This window comes from Pygoscelis adeliae, unplaced genomic scaffold, assembly GCF_000699105.1.
Source record: "Pygoscelis adeliae isolate BGI_AS28 unplaced genomic scaffold, ASM69910v1 Scaffold298, whole genome shotgun sequence".
NCBI lineage: Eukaryota > Metazoa > Chordata > Aves > Sphenisciformes > Spheniscidae > Pygoscelis > Pygoscelis adeliae.
In genome coordinates, this window is record NW_008825303.1 from 830,433 (window position 1) to 846,315 (window position 15,883).

At 35.7% G+C, this 15,883-nt stretch overlaps 1 protein-coding gene across 1 annotated transcript in view; it reads right to left on the reverse strand.

Annotated features, from left to right (window-relative positions):
• The window catches only part of ICE2 (interactor of little elongator complex ELL subunit 2), a 26,530-nt gene extending 11,410 nt beyond the window's left edge, over positions 1 to 15,120 (reverse strand). Inside the window, exons 1-9 of the mRNA XM_009330045.1 lie at positions 15,021 to 15,120; positions 12,097 to 12,364; positions 10,814 to 10,933; positions 9,031 to 9,165; positions 8,563 to 8,679; positions 6,869 to 7,028; positions 4,658 to 4,842; positions 3,190 to 4,156; positions 910 to 1,088 (exon numbers count right to left, since the gene is read on the reverse strand). Of these exons, the coding sequence (XP_009328320.1) occupies positions 910 to 1,088; positions 3,190 to 4,156; positions 4,658 to 4,842; positions 6,869 to 7,028; positions 8,563 to 8,679; positions 9,031 to 9,165; positions 10,814 to 10,933; positions 12,097 to 12,303 (2,070 nt within the window). The 5' untranslated portion in view covers positions 12,304 to 12,364; positions 15,021 to 15,120. The remainder of the gene's footprint in view (positions 1 to 909; positions 1,089 to 3,189; positions 4,157 to 4,657; positions 4,843 to 6,868; positions 7,029 to 8,562; positions 8,680 to 9,030; positions 9,166 to 10,813; positions 10,934 to 12,096; positions 12,365 to 15,020) is intronic.
• Between the last annotated feature and the right edge of the window lie 763 nt (positions 15,121 to 15,883).

The following is a 15,883-nucleotide window of genomic DNA, read 5'->3' on the forward strand; positions in this document are numbered from 1 at the left end:
AGCAGGAATTTTAAAAAATAAACAACAGTGCTCAGTTTCTGATGAACGAACTAAGCAGCTATTCACAGGCATTTATAAGCAGCGGATCAATAGCAAAGAGATGGTATTTCTCCAAAAGAAGAATCTGAGCACAGAACCTCAGCAAGTAATTAGAATGACAAAGATCTATTTCCATTTCAACAAAGCACAAACACCTCACAAAATGCCTGCCTACCATAACTCTGGTATTCTGGGGAGGGAGATACCACATCAAATTTATTGAATGATTCAGAGGACTCTTGAAAAAATAAATTCCTGAGGATTCCAGAATAAGCCTTCCTTCTCCTGATGTTTCATGGAATATTCAGATAACATTTGCATTTAAAGTATTTTATTCCTCAAGACAATTTGCTAAGATGTATATCATAGTCTTTTCAAGCAGAATGAATAGGATCTCTTTTTATCTTTAAATGTGTCCTCTGTTGTTCATTCTATCTTCTATTTCTCTGCTTAACTAGGCGTAACAGCAAGGCTGAATCCTGCTTGAAAGTACTTATGATCATGAACATTCTCAAAGCCTTGGCCCAAAACCCTAATTACTGCATTAACTTTTAAGAATAGTTCAAACTGACTTTAGTTTACATGAGTATAATTACCTATGCATATTACTGTAATGCATTTGTAGTAAGAAACACAGAATCACACTTGCTTATCTTCTAATCAAGTAGGTTTAAAGAGATCACAAGTCATTCTTCCCTCTCTTCCTACAACACATATTTACTTAAAGACACACACTGTAGAGTTACAATTGAATGTACTAGTTGCCTGAGTGAAAACACAGATGCTATGAAGGACTGGGAATCCCAGAGATGCCAGTTGAGCATAACCGTTTAAAAAACAAAACAAAAAAACTGAAAGCAGAATCTGTACCTTTTGTGCTTTTTTCTTTTTATGGTATCGTGGCACTGACTTCACTTTTTGCACACTGCAACGCACAAGTAACAACAGATCGTTCAAACTGAATAGCTTGTACACAAGGTTGCCATCCTGAGGTGCTTTATACTCTGAAGGGTCTTCTTCAAGCATCTGAAGTTCATTTGGCAGCTTTCCTATAGAAAATACATAAAACAGAAAATGACAAGCTTGCACGTTCTTTAACATGAAGCTAATTAGTTTTTTCCTCTTGCAGTAGACTTTTTTTTTTTTAATAATTTTTAAATTTTTTTAATAGGATCTGTTTTGTTTCCTAAGATTTTGGAGTGAAAACCATCTCATTAGGCACAAGAAGTCACTTACGTATTAAAAAAAAAGAAATTTGGAAAATGTCCAGCTATAAATTTTAAAGAGTGTATTTTTAAATATTCCACGTATTTTATCCTAATCATTGTATTTCTTATACAAACAGAGCTGTGAGACTCCATTCTTGTACAAATGGAGTTCAAAGGCTGGTTTTTAAGCCACAGTCACTCAGCACAAAGGAGACAAAAATTTTATTTACAATGAATGCCTCCTGAGAGCTGCCATCCATTTATCAGTTACTGAAATAACTCAAGCCTCAGGTTTGGACGGTAGCATAAGCTTCTGTTCCAAATTGAGTTTGCTTCAATTCAACTTCTATTTCAATACTAGCATATCAAAAGAAACACTTCTTAGATCCCCAAGTGCAGCTTTGAGGTAGGTTAACAAACATCCCTGCATCCCTTAGAGGTATTTTAACAGAACATTTAAAATAAACAAGGATAAACTCCGACTTGTTTAAGATTATTTATTGAAAATTTTTTCAGCTCTGTTTTGTTGTCCTGCAGATATATGGAAATATGTGTCAAAACTACAACTACAAATAGGTATTTGCTGTAGGGCTACAAACAAATACATTTAACATTAAATTTAGAGTTTAGTGCATCTTTGAATAAATGTATACTGTGTGAGATATTATCATCCAAGTGACCAGAAATAATTTTCTGGTTGTAAAATATTTAACTCAGTTCTGGCTTTCTGCAAAGAAGACATGCATAAAGGCTTATCTGCTTGCTACAGAACTTTCAATTTGTAGAATTATGCTTTCTGTTCTTTCACAGTCACACTTCAGCATCTTAGCGATACTGGTTTTACTACCCCTATTAAAAAAAATATATATATTTACTATTATCAAATACCTGAATTCCATACTCTGGCTTTTTAAGAGAAGGAGAAATAGAAAGAGTACCATGCTGCTCAACCCTTCAAACTGAGGGAGGAGACATCGTCTTTTAGTGACTACTTGTGATAACAAAATTTCAACTAAAACAAAATTAGTTGTGTTAACTGTTTCCATTACAGATTAAGTAAGTAATTAAGATTAATTCCTAGGTGATCAAATGCACAGCTAGTCAGAAAATACCAGCGAAACATTTTCCCACCAAAAGCATTGATTCATTGGAATTAAATATTTGAGAAAAAGAGTATCTGTCCTGATGCAACCTGCCTGGTTTCCTGTCAATTTACCTAACACAATAAAGTGCTTCCAACTTCAGTTGTACAGAGCTCAGACACAACTCAGGCGTGTGAGAAAAACCTCAAAGGTCACGATCCCTAGGACCTTCAAGACTTCTCGGTTGAGGTCTGGGTGTAGCACAGGTTCAATTTCCAGCTAAATGCCTGAAAACCTGGAGAGGTGGCTTGTAGTGAGTCCTCATTAGTCTTCTGGAAAAGATTGCTAGGAGCTAAGAAACAGCAACTGAACTGGGAATCTCAGAACTGACACCCAAATTTCAAGTTTTCTTTCAAGTTTTAATTGCATAATTTGCTTAATTTTTCTTCTACAGAAAATGTAAATTAATTTCATATTTTTGATCGACAAGAAACTATTTTTGCAGACGGGACTACTCAAATATTTGAATTTCTGAGGAAAAGTAACTCATTTCACTACCAAATTATTTCTTTTCCTTGCTTAAAAACCTCATGTATAACAACTTTTTGTTTCACTAGTGTAAAACAATATTTCACATTCACCTCTGTGGACAAACGACTCCCAAAATGCTCCCTTACATGTACAAGTAATTCTCACACAGAGAAGGTATTGTTAAAAAAAAAATTAAGTCACATCTCTGAATAAATGTAACAGAGGTACTATTAGGATGTTCTTCAGATGAAGGAGTTAAAATGCTTTTCTGTTGGGTTTTACTGAAAATTTGAAATTTTCCTCCTTAAACAATGAACACAGTTACTTACTCTTTGGCACTCCCTGAAAAAGCCAAGTCCAGGTATTTCTAGACGAGCCGTTGGGATTTGAGGCAGGGGCTGGCACAGTTTCTGTGCTAGAGGTCACCAAAGGTTTTGGAGATTGAGACACATGGGCTGGTGAAGCATTAGAATGATCACAGCTCACCACCGGCTGCTCATGAGCTTTTTGGGAAGGTGACTTGAGAAGTTCAGTTTGCATTTTCAAAATCTGTCCGACAGGATCAAATTCTTTGGACAACTTTCTTACAGGCTTTCTGGAGGCATTTTTTCCCTGATCCATGATATCTGAGCAATCAGTCATGCTTGCTAATGGAATCTGGGTGGGGGAAGGTGATTTGGCAGTCTCTGCTGAGGTATGTGAAACAGTGTTTGATACAGTCCTTTTGCAACAATCAGTGTTTTTACATTCGGTATCAATTATCAAACGCTCTTCATCCGTGTCACTGCTGCATAAAGAAGTGTAAGTCTCATTTTTTTGTGCAGAATCAGACTCTTTATTGTAACTAACAGCATTAGAGAGAGTATTTAGTTTTGTTTCATTGCCTGACGAATGATGCACTTCTTTGGTCATGACATGCTGTGCTTTGTTCAGTCCTACCTCCTCTGAACTAAAGCTTGTACAAGATGAATTTTCTTCAGGGCTGAAGCATAGAATGCCATCTAATGATGGAAGCTGCGTGCTGACACATGCTGAAACTCCTTGCTCAAAAATGGTGTTTTTCTCTTCTTCACCTCCACTGTTTATGGTGGATGTATTTTTTTTCCCCATTTTTAGGCCATGTGATAAAACTTTAGCTGTGTTACTAACTGTAGGAAAAGTATTTTCCATTTTAGACGTTCTTGAGAGCTTGACGGTTGCTCCAAAAGTTTCCAGTTCTGTAACATCATCATCGAAGTCCATCCCTGTGTCATCTGGAAGAGGAATCTTCCTGTACTGGTAGGTATCAGAAGACATCTTAACACAGGGAGGCAAAAATAATAATATTTAAAAAAAAAAAAATCAAATAAACCAAGAAATAGAATGTGTTAATCACAAATGAGACACTGTCAAATTGAAAACATGAAAAATGTTCTACTATCCACATTTTGACTGTTGGGAGAGAAGGACAGTAATTGGAAAAAAAAAAGTTTCAGGTGTTTAACACTGAATATCTTAAGTCCGAGGAGTTGAAACGTCTTTCAAAAGAGAAATAAAGTTCATAAAACTCTTCCCACTTAAATAAACTGATCAAAATACATTTTAATGAAGTAAACATTAAAGCCGAGATGCCGATGTAATAGAAGCATTTAAAGGAACTAAACAGACATTTTAAAACATAGGGTCCGTAACTCAACAGCAGAAAAACTACCAACAGGAAACCTAAATTTTCCTTCATTATCACAGAACAAGTAACTTAGGAATTATAACATAGGTTGTTGGGTTTGTTTGTTTTTAGTAAGAGGTGAAGCTACATACATCCCACTGAAACAGACTGTCCTCAGCTGGTTTGTCCATCAATACATCAGAAATTGAAACATATGATGTTTTAGTTGCTAGGAAGTCCATTGGAATTTCATGGAAGATTTGGTTCTTCTCTCTTACTGTCATTTCCTTTCTCAGCAGGGGTGAATCAACATAAACCACTTTAGCTGGTTTGCTACCTTTTCAAGAACAAAAAGGGATTGAGTACATATTAAATGAAAGGAAAAAAGACTTGTATAATTTAAATAACAAATTTTTCAACTTCCAATTATGGTCAAATCCATTCCACATTCACACTAGAAGAAATGAAAAACTATCCTCTCGTTCATTAACGACAGAAAACAAAAGTATGTCCACATACAGTGTGAATTATTAGGATCCTGCAGCAGCAATACACACCACATTAACAACTGATCATAGTTTAAATGCAGTTCTAAATAGAGAATTGTAAAATAAGAATTTAGAATTCATCATTCCTTACGCTGCATTATATCATCAAATGTATTGTTTTCCAAAAAGATCTTTTTCTTCCTTTGATGAACCTTTTTTTTTTTAAAGTCTCATTGCCCCGAAGCGATGGCAGCAGTTTATATTGCTTCTAATCAGTAACTATGTCCACTGTGTCTGCTGCCCCACTCTTTTGTTTACACCTTAACACACTTACGCATGAAACATTCATAGATTCATCCAGAAATAACAGTGATACCCTGCCCAATATCATACAGAAAGCAAAGGCACATGGTGAACATACTATCACTGTTTTAGAAAAAAAATAATATCCGTGGATGAAAAAAAATTCATTAATGCAAGAGGTGGGTTACAGGAAAAGTGGAAAAGGAAGGAGAGGAGAAACGCTTCAAGAAACAGTATATATTGGTAACAATATTCTGAATGCCTTTTAGGTATTAACTTTGGATCTAAAAATTAAGTTTAAAAAATGTAAAGCTGATATAAAAGGAGTCAGGCATATCTTTACAGATGAAGTAATTTAATTTCACGTAGGAAAGTGCAAAATTTGTGAGGTTTGCAAATATTTGACAGCTTATTTACTACGATCCAGATGTCTGCTATACAAATTTGTGTGAAATACACACAACACAGACATTCCAAGACAGCAATCATTATAAACACTCATCATGAAAAAAACCCTGGTGTATTACAAACCCCACCCCCCACAACAAAAACGAACAAAAAACCAAGCCAAAACCATAACAAGAGAGGAAATCTACATTCATATTACTGATGGAGTGCTTGACGACTAGAAGTACAGCATTCAGATGAGTTAATCAGTTTATTCAAAACATTTTTTGTTGCAAATGGGAAAAGTGATCTCCATGGACATTAATTATTTATTCATTATTTTATGATGTAAATAGGTCCTTTTAATTCCAGAAAAGGTTTGCTTTGTTTTTTCATAAAACTTCAGAATTTCTCTTTTTTAGCTTACTGAAATCCGTTCACTTGATAATTTTAACAGCTTCATGCAGTTGTTTTCTTTCCAAGAATCAGAGCTTACAGTTTTGAAAAGCAAAAGGACATTTAACTGATTCCCCACCCCCCCCCAAGTGGAACATACCCGTATGTCCAAATTCAATGTTAATGGTGATACCTCTAGAGATTGTTACTATTCTCAGTAACAAGGTGGAACAAGGTGTAGAAAACTACGAAATGACCTTGCTATCAGCTTTCCTCCTTGAAAACAGAGGACAAACTATAGCAATGGATTTTTTTAAGTCCATTTTTTAAAATAACTTTGATTGAACTAAACATTTTTCTTTAGAACACAAAGGTCCCTGACTCCTTACCAGCCAACAGCTGAAAACTATTAACTTCAGAATTCTGCCCTTTAAGATGTGTGAACTAAGTAACTCAAATTTCATTACTTTGATTCCTTACATTAAAAACATTGAAGTACTTAAGAGAAACTATTTTCTTACGGCTGCATTCTAGAGTGCTGCTTCTTCAGAAAAGGTAAAAATCTGAGCTTATAATTACAATTATGATTTTCATTCTTTTTCAAATAAAACCAAAATTAAACTATTCTATTATTGTGTGAACTAAACCAGACTACCTCCTACCTTCCCGCAGTTGGTTTTACTGGATTTTCTAATTTCCTGTTCTTCAGTCAACTTGAAAAGGATTATGAGAATATATAAAGGTCTTCACGGACAAAAAAATAATTTTTATAACAAAAACATACTATACCTGCAACAGGGATCATTTTAATACAAACTGGAATTTCCCATTGTTCCTTGTAGTTTAGTCCATGATTATTCAGTAAAGTAAATAATGATTGATTACTTAAAACAACTTGAGGACAGTATTTCAAAGCAAGTTTTTCTGCATTTGAATCTGAACTAATATCCTAAACAGAAAAAAGTTAAATTTTTAAACGTTTTTAAGAAAGACACACATAAATTTAAATTCCTAAGAAAAACCCCAAGCCCAAACAAACACAGATTAACCCCCTCTGCCCCCAAATGCCCAAATACCACCACTGTGCTAGGCTTCAGAATCAAATGAAAAAGCAAAAAATTCCCCTGAACGTTTCTGGCTGAATCTTATGCATCCACCTTGCAGCATGAGAAAATATATCTTCTTAACTTGTATCTTTCAGTTCATTCCTATTAATTTGAATTACTAGGTTGAATAGGAATTTAGGTGATTATGAAATATGGGAGTGCATTGCAGAAGAAAAAAAACAACATTCACTCGCACATATTACAGATCTTCTTATGAGTTAAGTAATAGCACAATAAAGACATCTAACATTAAAATATGGTTAAAACTGCGCAGTTGTTTGAATATAGATTACATATAAAGAATCTTAAAACAAATATAAAGACATGAAGAATACAAATTCAGAATTTAAATTATAAAATTATTAAACATTATGAGTACAGGTTTCCATAATGAGAAGAGGCTAGGAATGCTCATGAGGTGGGAGGAGAACATCAAGGACTAAGAAGGTAACTGAAGCCCAGAACTGAGGACCATGAGAGAGAAATGAGAAAAACCTAGCTATGTTCTTTTTTCTGCCACCCGAGACATCATCAGAAATATTCTCTGTTTATAGCTATAACATCTCTTGAGGTATGTATCATCCTCCTGTGTCACCTCTGCTACTTTCTTAAGCAAAAGTGTCTTTGCAATCACAGTGCCTCTGCTGAAAGTTTGGGTTTTGATACGTGAACAAACTCCTTAAATTAGCGGATAACAAATTAGCTGGAATAAACAGGCACAAAAAATGAGTTCTACAGGATGAAAAGCTCATTGATTTTCTCTGTGGAAGAACACAAACAGAAATATCAGATATTTAATGGTAAGGTGGAATGGAATCTAAAAATTGTTCAACTCAGAAAAGGAGTTTATGCTGTTTAGCAAAAGAAATTCCCAGGGTAAGCTAACCTAATCGACTTTTCAGAAAACTAGACAGTCTAAAGTATTTCTTCTTACCCTCAGGACTTCTTTCTTAAATCAGAAGCCTTTACACCTACATGCATTCATATGTATGTATACACACTCACACGCACAGAGGCCAGCTTAGAAATTGCAAAGCGAAGTTTAAAAAGAACACTGTAATAAACAATCCTACCTAGATTTCACAGACAGTGTGTTCCAATTTAAGGACCTCTCTAATGTTTCACTGAGGGAACAGAGGAAGTCCCTTCAAGAGGCACTAGGTCCAAAAGGTAATAACCCAACTTTTGAAGAGGGCAGTGTGATTGCTGTAAATGAAATACTAAACAAATAATGATACAGTATATGTTCCTATGCTACAAGATGTGTAAGATGGGGGGGGGGGGGGCGGGGGGGGGGGGATGCTGCCACATAAAAAGAACCACATTGCTCTTCTCTACAAAATATGCCTTAAAAATGACAATAAAAAGGTTACTTACGTTGTGCATAATAGAAGCCTTCTTTTCTGGAGTTACAATAGATGTAACAGTTTTATAATCTGTGGGCAGTTGAACAGGCATGGTAGGGAAATCTGTTTTACCACGTCTTGCTGTACCCTTGAAGAAACCAAGCAGTATCAGAAAATAGCTTTAACTGAAATCACGCTGACCCAACATTGCACTTCTTATAATGAAAAATATTAAGAATTTATACAGGTACATTATAAAGTTAGTGTTATATTAATATCATCTTTTTATTGCAAACATACAGTGAAGGGTGTTAACAGCCTTACTACCAAAATAATTTCATTAATGTTTTCATTAACAATTTTAATTATAAATTATAACTCCGAACCCAAGCACTGAATAATACTTGTAAAAAACCTGAATCGTTGCATAACACAATCCACATGTAATTCTACTTATTTGAAAATAACAACAAAACAAGATGTATATGTAAGATATTACCATTACAAGAAGATTTTTTTCCAGCCTAAAGGTCAACTGTGTATGAAACTTTCCTCCCATGATACTCATGATCTCCTGGAGCATGTAAAACTCAGGGTACTTTTGCACATGTCCAATACAAGCACGGAATAATTCCTAACATAAAAAGAAAAAATAGTTTATGCATTTGTGTCTTTCATAGGAATTTCATTTAGAAAAGTTTTTTCTGCAATTGCAAGTTGCATTTGCATACACTTTCTGTAGAGAATACAGATATATTTAGCAGATTACTGCTAACAGACTTGTTCAACTTTTCCAGTTAGAGACAGTGTTTAAAAACTTAGAGATAACAGTACAACTCTATAATAGCCTTAGAATCACTGCTATCAGAACTGAAACATATTCTAAATTCTCCTCAACCCTTCATACACAAGTTTAACAATGTATGCACACAGGCTCAGACCAATCATAGAAAAAAAAATTTTAGTACAGTTTGAACTGTACTTAACCAGGTAATTATTTTCTTTTCAGTTTATTTATCTTCACTGTCAGAGGGACTAGTACTTTTTTTGTGTTACTACCTAATTTACAGTAGGCCTGGGTAAAAGTCACAAAGATAAAGACACAGGAAGATTCTGTATGTGTTGAAACTTGCTGTCATGTCAACTCTAGATCCTAACATCATTTTTTCTGATATCTGAATTATGTATTTAAGACATAATGTTTTATTTAGTAACTAGAACGAGTTATTTCTGCAAGTATTGTTTAATATGTGCCTCTGTTTCATTTTTAACTCAGGATATCAACTTAACTATAAATAGGACTTCAAGTTTGGAGATACATTTTGTGACCAGATGACAAAATTACTTAGAAAAATAGACACAAGTGTAAGATATAAAATTACAAAGCCAATCCCAATTTTTAGGAAAAAAAGCAAGGTTTTTGTCCTCACATGTGCCCAAACCGTGTGTTAACGGGAGAACACATTTATCTTGTGCATGAAAATGCAGGTAATAAAAAGTGTTATGGTGAAATAGAAGCAATCCTTCTGAATTTAACTAAATGTTCTACCCTCTAGTAAACACATTTATTTTTCTGTTTTATTCTGTAAAAGAAAGTGATGCAGCACTTACTAGGAAAGATTGAAATTTTAACAAAAAGTATATAAGTAGGCCATTTCAGTTAAGGCAAGAGACTACGGGGAAAACAAGCAAGAGCAAGTCAACCCACCGATGGGAGAGTTTAACGAACCTGTATTCTGGAATTCTTTTCCCGAAATGTGCTATTAAACCAAGAACGATATATAAGGTTGCATTCGTGTTTGATTTCAGAATCATCAAAGTGGATATGTAACACAGCATGAACTTGCAGATGATTATGGTTAAAGCCTGAGTAACTTCTGATTACAGTGACTTTGTAACATGCTACTGTGGAGGAAAGCTTAACATTCTGTCCAGTAGTGTATATTTGGGAGCAGCTTGTTAATGTAAAAGCATACTTAAAATGCAATTACTCCCTTCCCAAATATAAAGATGTCATTTACTTAATTGATGATCAAATATTTGTACAGTATTGTATTCAGTGACCTCACTTATATCGTACCTTATTGGCTACAATAAACTGTGGGCCAAGCCATGCTGTACAGCATAAAGGAAACGGCAACTTGTCATGTCTCAATCCCAACGTGGAATGAGCAGAAGTTCAGGGAACATCAGATCGCGTGAGCAGTGCCTATGTATCTCAATGACGATTCCAAGATGATTATTTAAGAAGAGAAGGAATTAAACACAGTATTGGTAATTACCTCAGTATAACATAGTGCATCTTCAGAGATGGCATCATAATCTTGGGCGCAGCTTTTTGCAGCGTTCTGGGCAAATTTCATAAATTCTGCAATTTCATTGTTTACTACTTCTTTCATTTGCTGGGGGGAAGGAAAAATTTATTTTTTTAAGACAGAACGGAATCCTGTAGGCTAGGTATGTAACCAGCAAAATTTCCAGAGAGGTAGTACAGGTGATGGTACGAGGGAGGGCACAGGTTCCTCTTGCTGCTCAATTTGGCAAGTCTTTGCATATGTTCAGAGTTTCACTTAAGTAAAAAAATATTTTGCAAGGCCTATTTCCTTAAAAAACATCCCAAAACAACAAAACACCACCCCCCAACAAACAGCAAGCTTCTTTTGATCATACACTGGTGGTTTATAAAAAGAAAGGTTGCAAGACATTGTTGGAGCAAGTTTACATGACAGAGCCACAAAGATATCTGAGCTCTGACTTCATAAGCAATTACATTATAAGTAACAACAACGCAGTAGGTACTGATTTGCCTGGGAATGACATTCCCATTGTTACAGCATAAAATAAGGGAATTAGCATGAACAAGGAAGCATGGGAAACCAAATGCAATGGCTCAAAAACACGTGCTGATTAATTACATTACACAGGATTCAACTAAAATGATACTTCCAACCAACACGAGACATAGCCTTTCCCTATTTAAACAACATTGCTGAGACTGAGCAGCAAGTGCGAACCTGTGCCTTTCTACTCCTGTAAGCACTGATGTGGCAAGCATAGAAGGTGAACGCACAGGTCCCCTCGTGCTAATGAAGAAAGTTCCCATTACAGGGTGCTGTCAAGGATTGCATCAAAATGTATCCGTCTCCTAACATTATACAAGACTGCTACATGCCATTATGAAATGCTAAAATCACAATTAAGGTCAACTCTTAACTTCCTTCTCATAAAGAAATGTGGGTTTTTTGGGGGGTGGGTGGGTGTTTGATCAGCTACCAAAGATCTATGCTCACCATCAGTTGTTTAAACTACTACTAAAAAACAAAACAAAAAAAACCACAAAAACCCCACCCACTTTCAATGAAATAACCAAATACACTTTCAATTTATATTAAAAATGTTACCCTGAATACTTTAAACCTTTATTACCATTCATAATACTATGTTAAAAGGAAATTACGACAAATTGAATTTAAAAATATTTTTGCTACCTTCTCCTTAACTCTTTCTAACAAAAAAATTGTATGACTCCTCTGTGATGTTCATATGTACATATATGCACACTTACCAGATACGTGAATAACTCTCTTTGACTTGCTGCATTAACTTGAAAATGGTTTATTTTTTTTGAGTACTTAGTCATCAGATATAAGTATGTTTTCTGCTCCTTCTCAGTCAAACAAGAGGTAAATGGATAGGGGAGTCTAGGTTCTGGAAAAGGATGATTGTCAGTTGTGCTTTTAGCCTCCACCTCAACTGAGTCTGCAGCCTGCATGCTACAAGTCTGTCTGTTTTCTGAAGAGTTTGCCAATGCCACCACATTTTTCTTTGCCTCTCTGAAAGAAAAGTAATAATGAAAGAACTTACAATTTTCACATAAATATTAATATTTGTCAGAATTAATAAAAGGCAGTCATGCAAGCCTAAGCTTCAAATCCAGCAAAATGCACTGTGAGATACTGTACTATTCCAATTCCTAGTCTATGTCATAGGAATTTTCTTGTTCTGAAACTTCACTTGGACGATCAGACTAACCCTTAGTACCAACAGCAGGTTTGCCACAAGTTTAAAGATGGAAAAAAAAATAATTTTTTTTTTTAAACGAATTAGTGTATATATTAGTCTGTATACTCAATATTGAGGTGGCAAGTGAAATATGAAACTCTGATTTCTTGTTCTGGAAACACTCATTAATGAAAAGATAAAGAGTCTCAACATTTCGTCATTCACTGATGGCTGGTGTTCAGAAACAGTTTGCACTTAGAAAGGTCTAACTTATGAGTCAAAGTTATGATAGTAAAAGAGTAAGACTTAACTAGAAAAAGCCTTTCTTTCACTGTAAAAGAAGTAAATTAAAACTACTTAATTGTAACAATAGAAATTCCAGATTTCAATGAAGAAATTCCTAAAAACAGAGTACACAATTCGAGAGTTTCATTTTCTACTCTAAACAATGCTGAAATCAGTTGCCAAAAATAATATTGGGCTAAAGCAAGGGGCCTAGCTGCCCTAACAACAACAAAGAAGTAACATTATAAAGCTGGTTCTTAAAACAACTCCAGTATATGAAGGCCATTTTAGCCCCGCTCTATTTAAAATAACTGTTCTTAAGAGAGAAAATATTTAAGGTTAACAAAATGAACATTAACTGCTGATCTTGGAAAAAGCATATTTTTAAGATACGATTTCAGCAGTAGAAAACATCTCGAGTGTTATTCAAACCCAGCAGTATCACATCCACAGTTCTTAATAATACTTCACAGCTGTCTCTCTGAATATGAGAATGTGTCCATCCTCATGGCACAAACTGGCAAATTTAATTAAGCTGCAGCAGCGACAAGATGCTGACTCAGATATGCCAATGTAGGAACATCAAGAAATTCTAGCAGCTTAAATTGGTTATATTCAGCACTGAATGAAATGGCAGCACATCAAGATCATTTCAGTATGCAGTGCTGTCACAGTCTTCATCGGGGTGCAAACCAAAATAATCTGACAGAGCTTTTCTGTCCATATTTACAGCATTATGCTTTATTTGAGCTGACGGCTTAAATTTTTCCCCTTCATTTTATCAGCAACCTGCCTTCACAGCTTCTATGGTGAGAGAACACACACTTTAGTAAATATCTATCAGAAACCCCAATATAAAAATTGGCAAATTTCCTCCGGTTTTTACCTTCACATTTGCCCCAATAGATTCCATTTCTCTTCCTCTTGACTATGGCCACACAACCCAGTTCCATCAATTTCTGAATTTTTCTGGTTGCAACTTCTTTTCTGGCTATAAACCCACTTCTACCATACACAACTGAACACAATTCCACTCTTGAGCGCAGTCGTGTCTGCTCCAGAAACCCTTTTTCTACATCATCTAAAGGAAGAATCCTACAGTAATATCCAGTGTACCCAGTAGCAAGCTGTGAGGGCTGTGCTCATCTCTGCCAGCTCAAGGAAAGTTGCTCCAACAGAGATGAACCAGAAAAGCCTTCTCTAGGTAAAGATGTGGGATATAGAGAGTCATGCGGTGTAGAGAGGTATTCCCTTCAAATGCGCCTTCTCAGCACCAGTTCATAAAAATACAGTAGTTCCCCTTTACAACAAATTATTTCTCCACATGCTGAACTCCCCACTCAGAGCACAGTAGCTACCTTGGTCTCCCATCCACGTTCCTTGTGGTGTGAATGTTCATCCACCATGAGACACTTGTCCCTCCCCACCAGCTTAATGACTTCTTAAAAAAACCCAATAGCCTAAATACAGTCCTCCAACTTCTGAAATCCAGCAGCATGAGCTATGCTTTTCACTATGTGAAACAAATGTCGATTCTACTTCCTCAACTTAAAAAAATAAAAAGATATCGAAACTGCACAACCAATACTACCTGTACCACCTGTGTTCACATAATTTCATTTCCCATTCTTCAGCTAACACTCTATACAGTTTCTTCATTACTCAAGGAATTAATTGTATTGCCACTGCACCTAAGACACTGTTGGATCTATGTAAACAGTGTTGGCTACTTCCAAAAGATACAAGTAAAAGCCATTTCAATCTACACTACCGTCAGCCTTCTACAAAGTGAGAAGACATGGACAGATAGCAAGACATTAATCTCTAAAAAGGATTAGGTCTGGTTCATGGGTTACAGGATCCTTACCATGACCAGTTAACAGCGTGGGTCAAACTTCATCCCTCTTTGGTATACATAAGAGAAAGCAAAAAACAACAAGCAGCACCCCCCAAAAAAATAACCCAAACCCCATCCCAAAACCCCCAAAATACCACTCTACCCCCCAAAAGACACGAAAGACCAGAGGTCCCAACCTAGTCTCTTCCTGCTTTCTGAGGTTTCACAATAGGTAAAGCTGGACCAAGGAGTCAGTAACAAATCCTTGCATACCAGGTAACATGCAGCTTTCCCCCAAAACAGTAAGGTTATGTATCAACAGGATGATGACAAACAGCACAAAATTATAACATAACAGAATATACCTGTTTGATAAATGCCATAGTTCAGAGAGGCTCGGAGCCAATGAATATCTTTCATAAATTTTGCGTGAGAAAAATACTTCACTGCCATTTTTTGGTGAAATATCCCTGATAATAAAAAAAAAAAAACAAAACAAAACAAGAACATTGCAATACACAAACAATTAAAGGCCACATCTGCCCCTGAGAAACAAAGAACATAATTATTTATTTAAAAAAAAAAAGAGGCTATCTACACAGCGTTTCCACATCCCCTCTCTATGCAAGTTACATATATACTAATTCCCTACTGGGTTTCAATCGTGAAACACACATGTTGTTTGCAGTCCAAGAAGAACCATTTCATTAATACAGGGCATAAATTCTAGATTTGGCAAGAGGAATTCTGATGGAGCTACACACTTCCAGATGTTCATTAATCAAAACCAAACATTGGGTTGAACTTGCTGGAATTTTAAGAAAAACACAACCATCTTGGTTTTATTTTTCACAAAAGAGATATTTTGCCTTCTACACAGACCTTACCTTCTAAACTGTCTTTTTTTTTTTTTTTTTTTTAACATAGCCCTTCCAATGTTCAGGCTTGATACAATGCCAATCTTCCCAAACTATTCTGAAAGGCATGAGAAAAGATTTGTTTCCGTCTTCCTCACAAACAAACTAATTCAAAACCTACTCACCTCTCTGGGCTTAAAAAGCCGAATTACTTCTTTGTGGGGCTATTCGTATTAAAACCAAGAAAAACACCACTGCCCCAAACCAATACCGTGGATGCGCGTTACTTAACCGTTCCTCACGCCTGGACGCACGCAAACACGCGGGCTCGCCCTCCCCCAGGGATAAGCGCCCTCCCCCCGCCCGCCCTC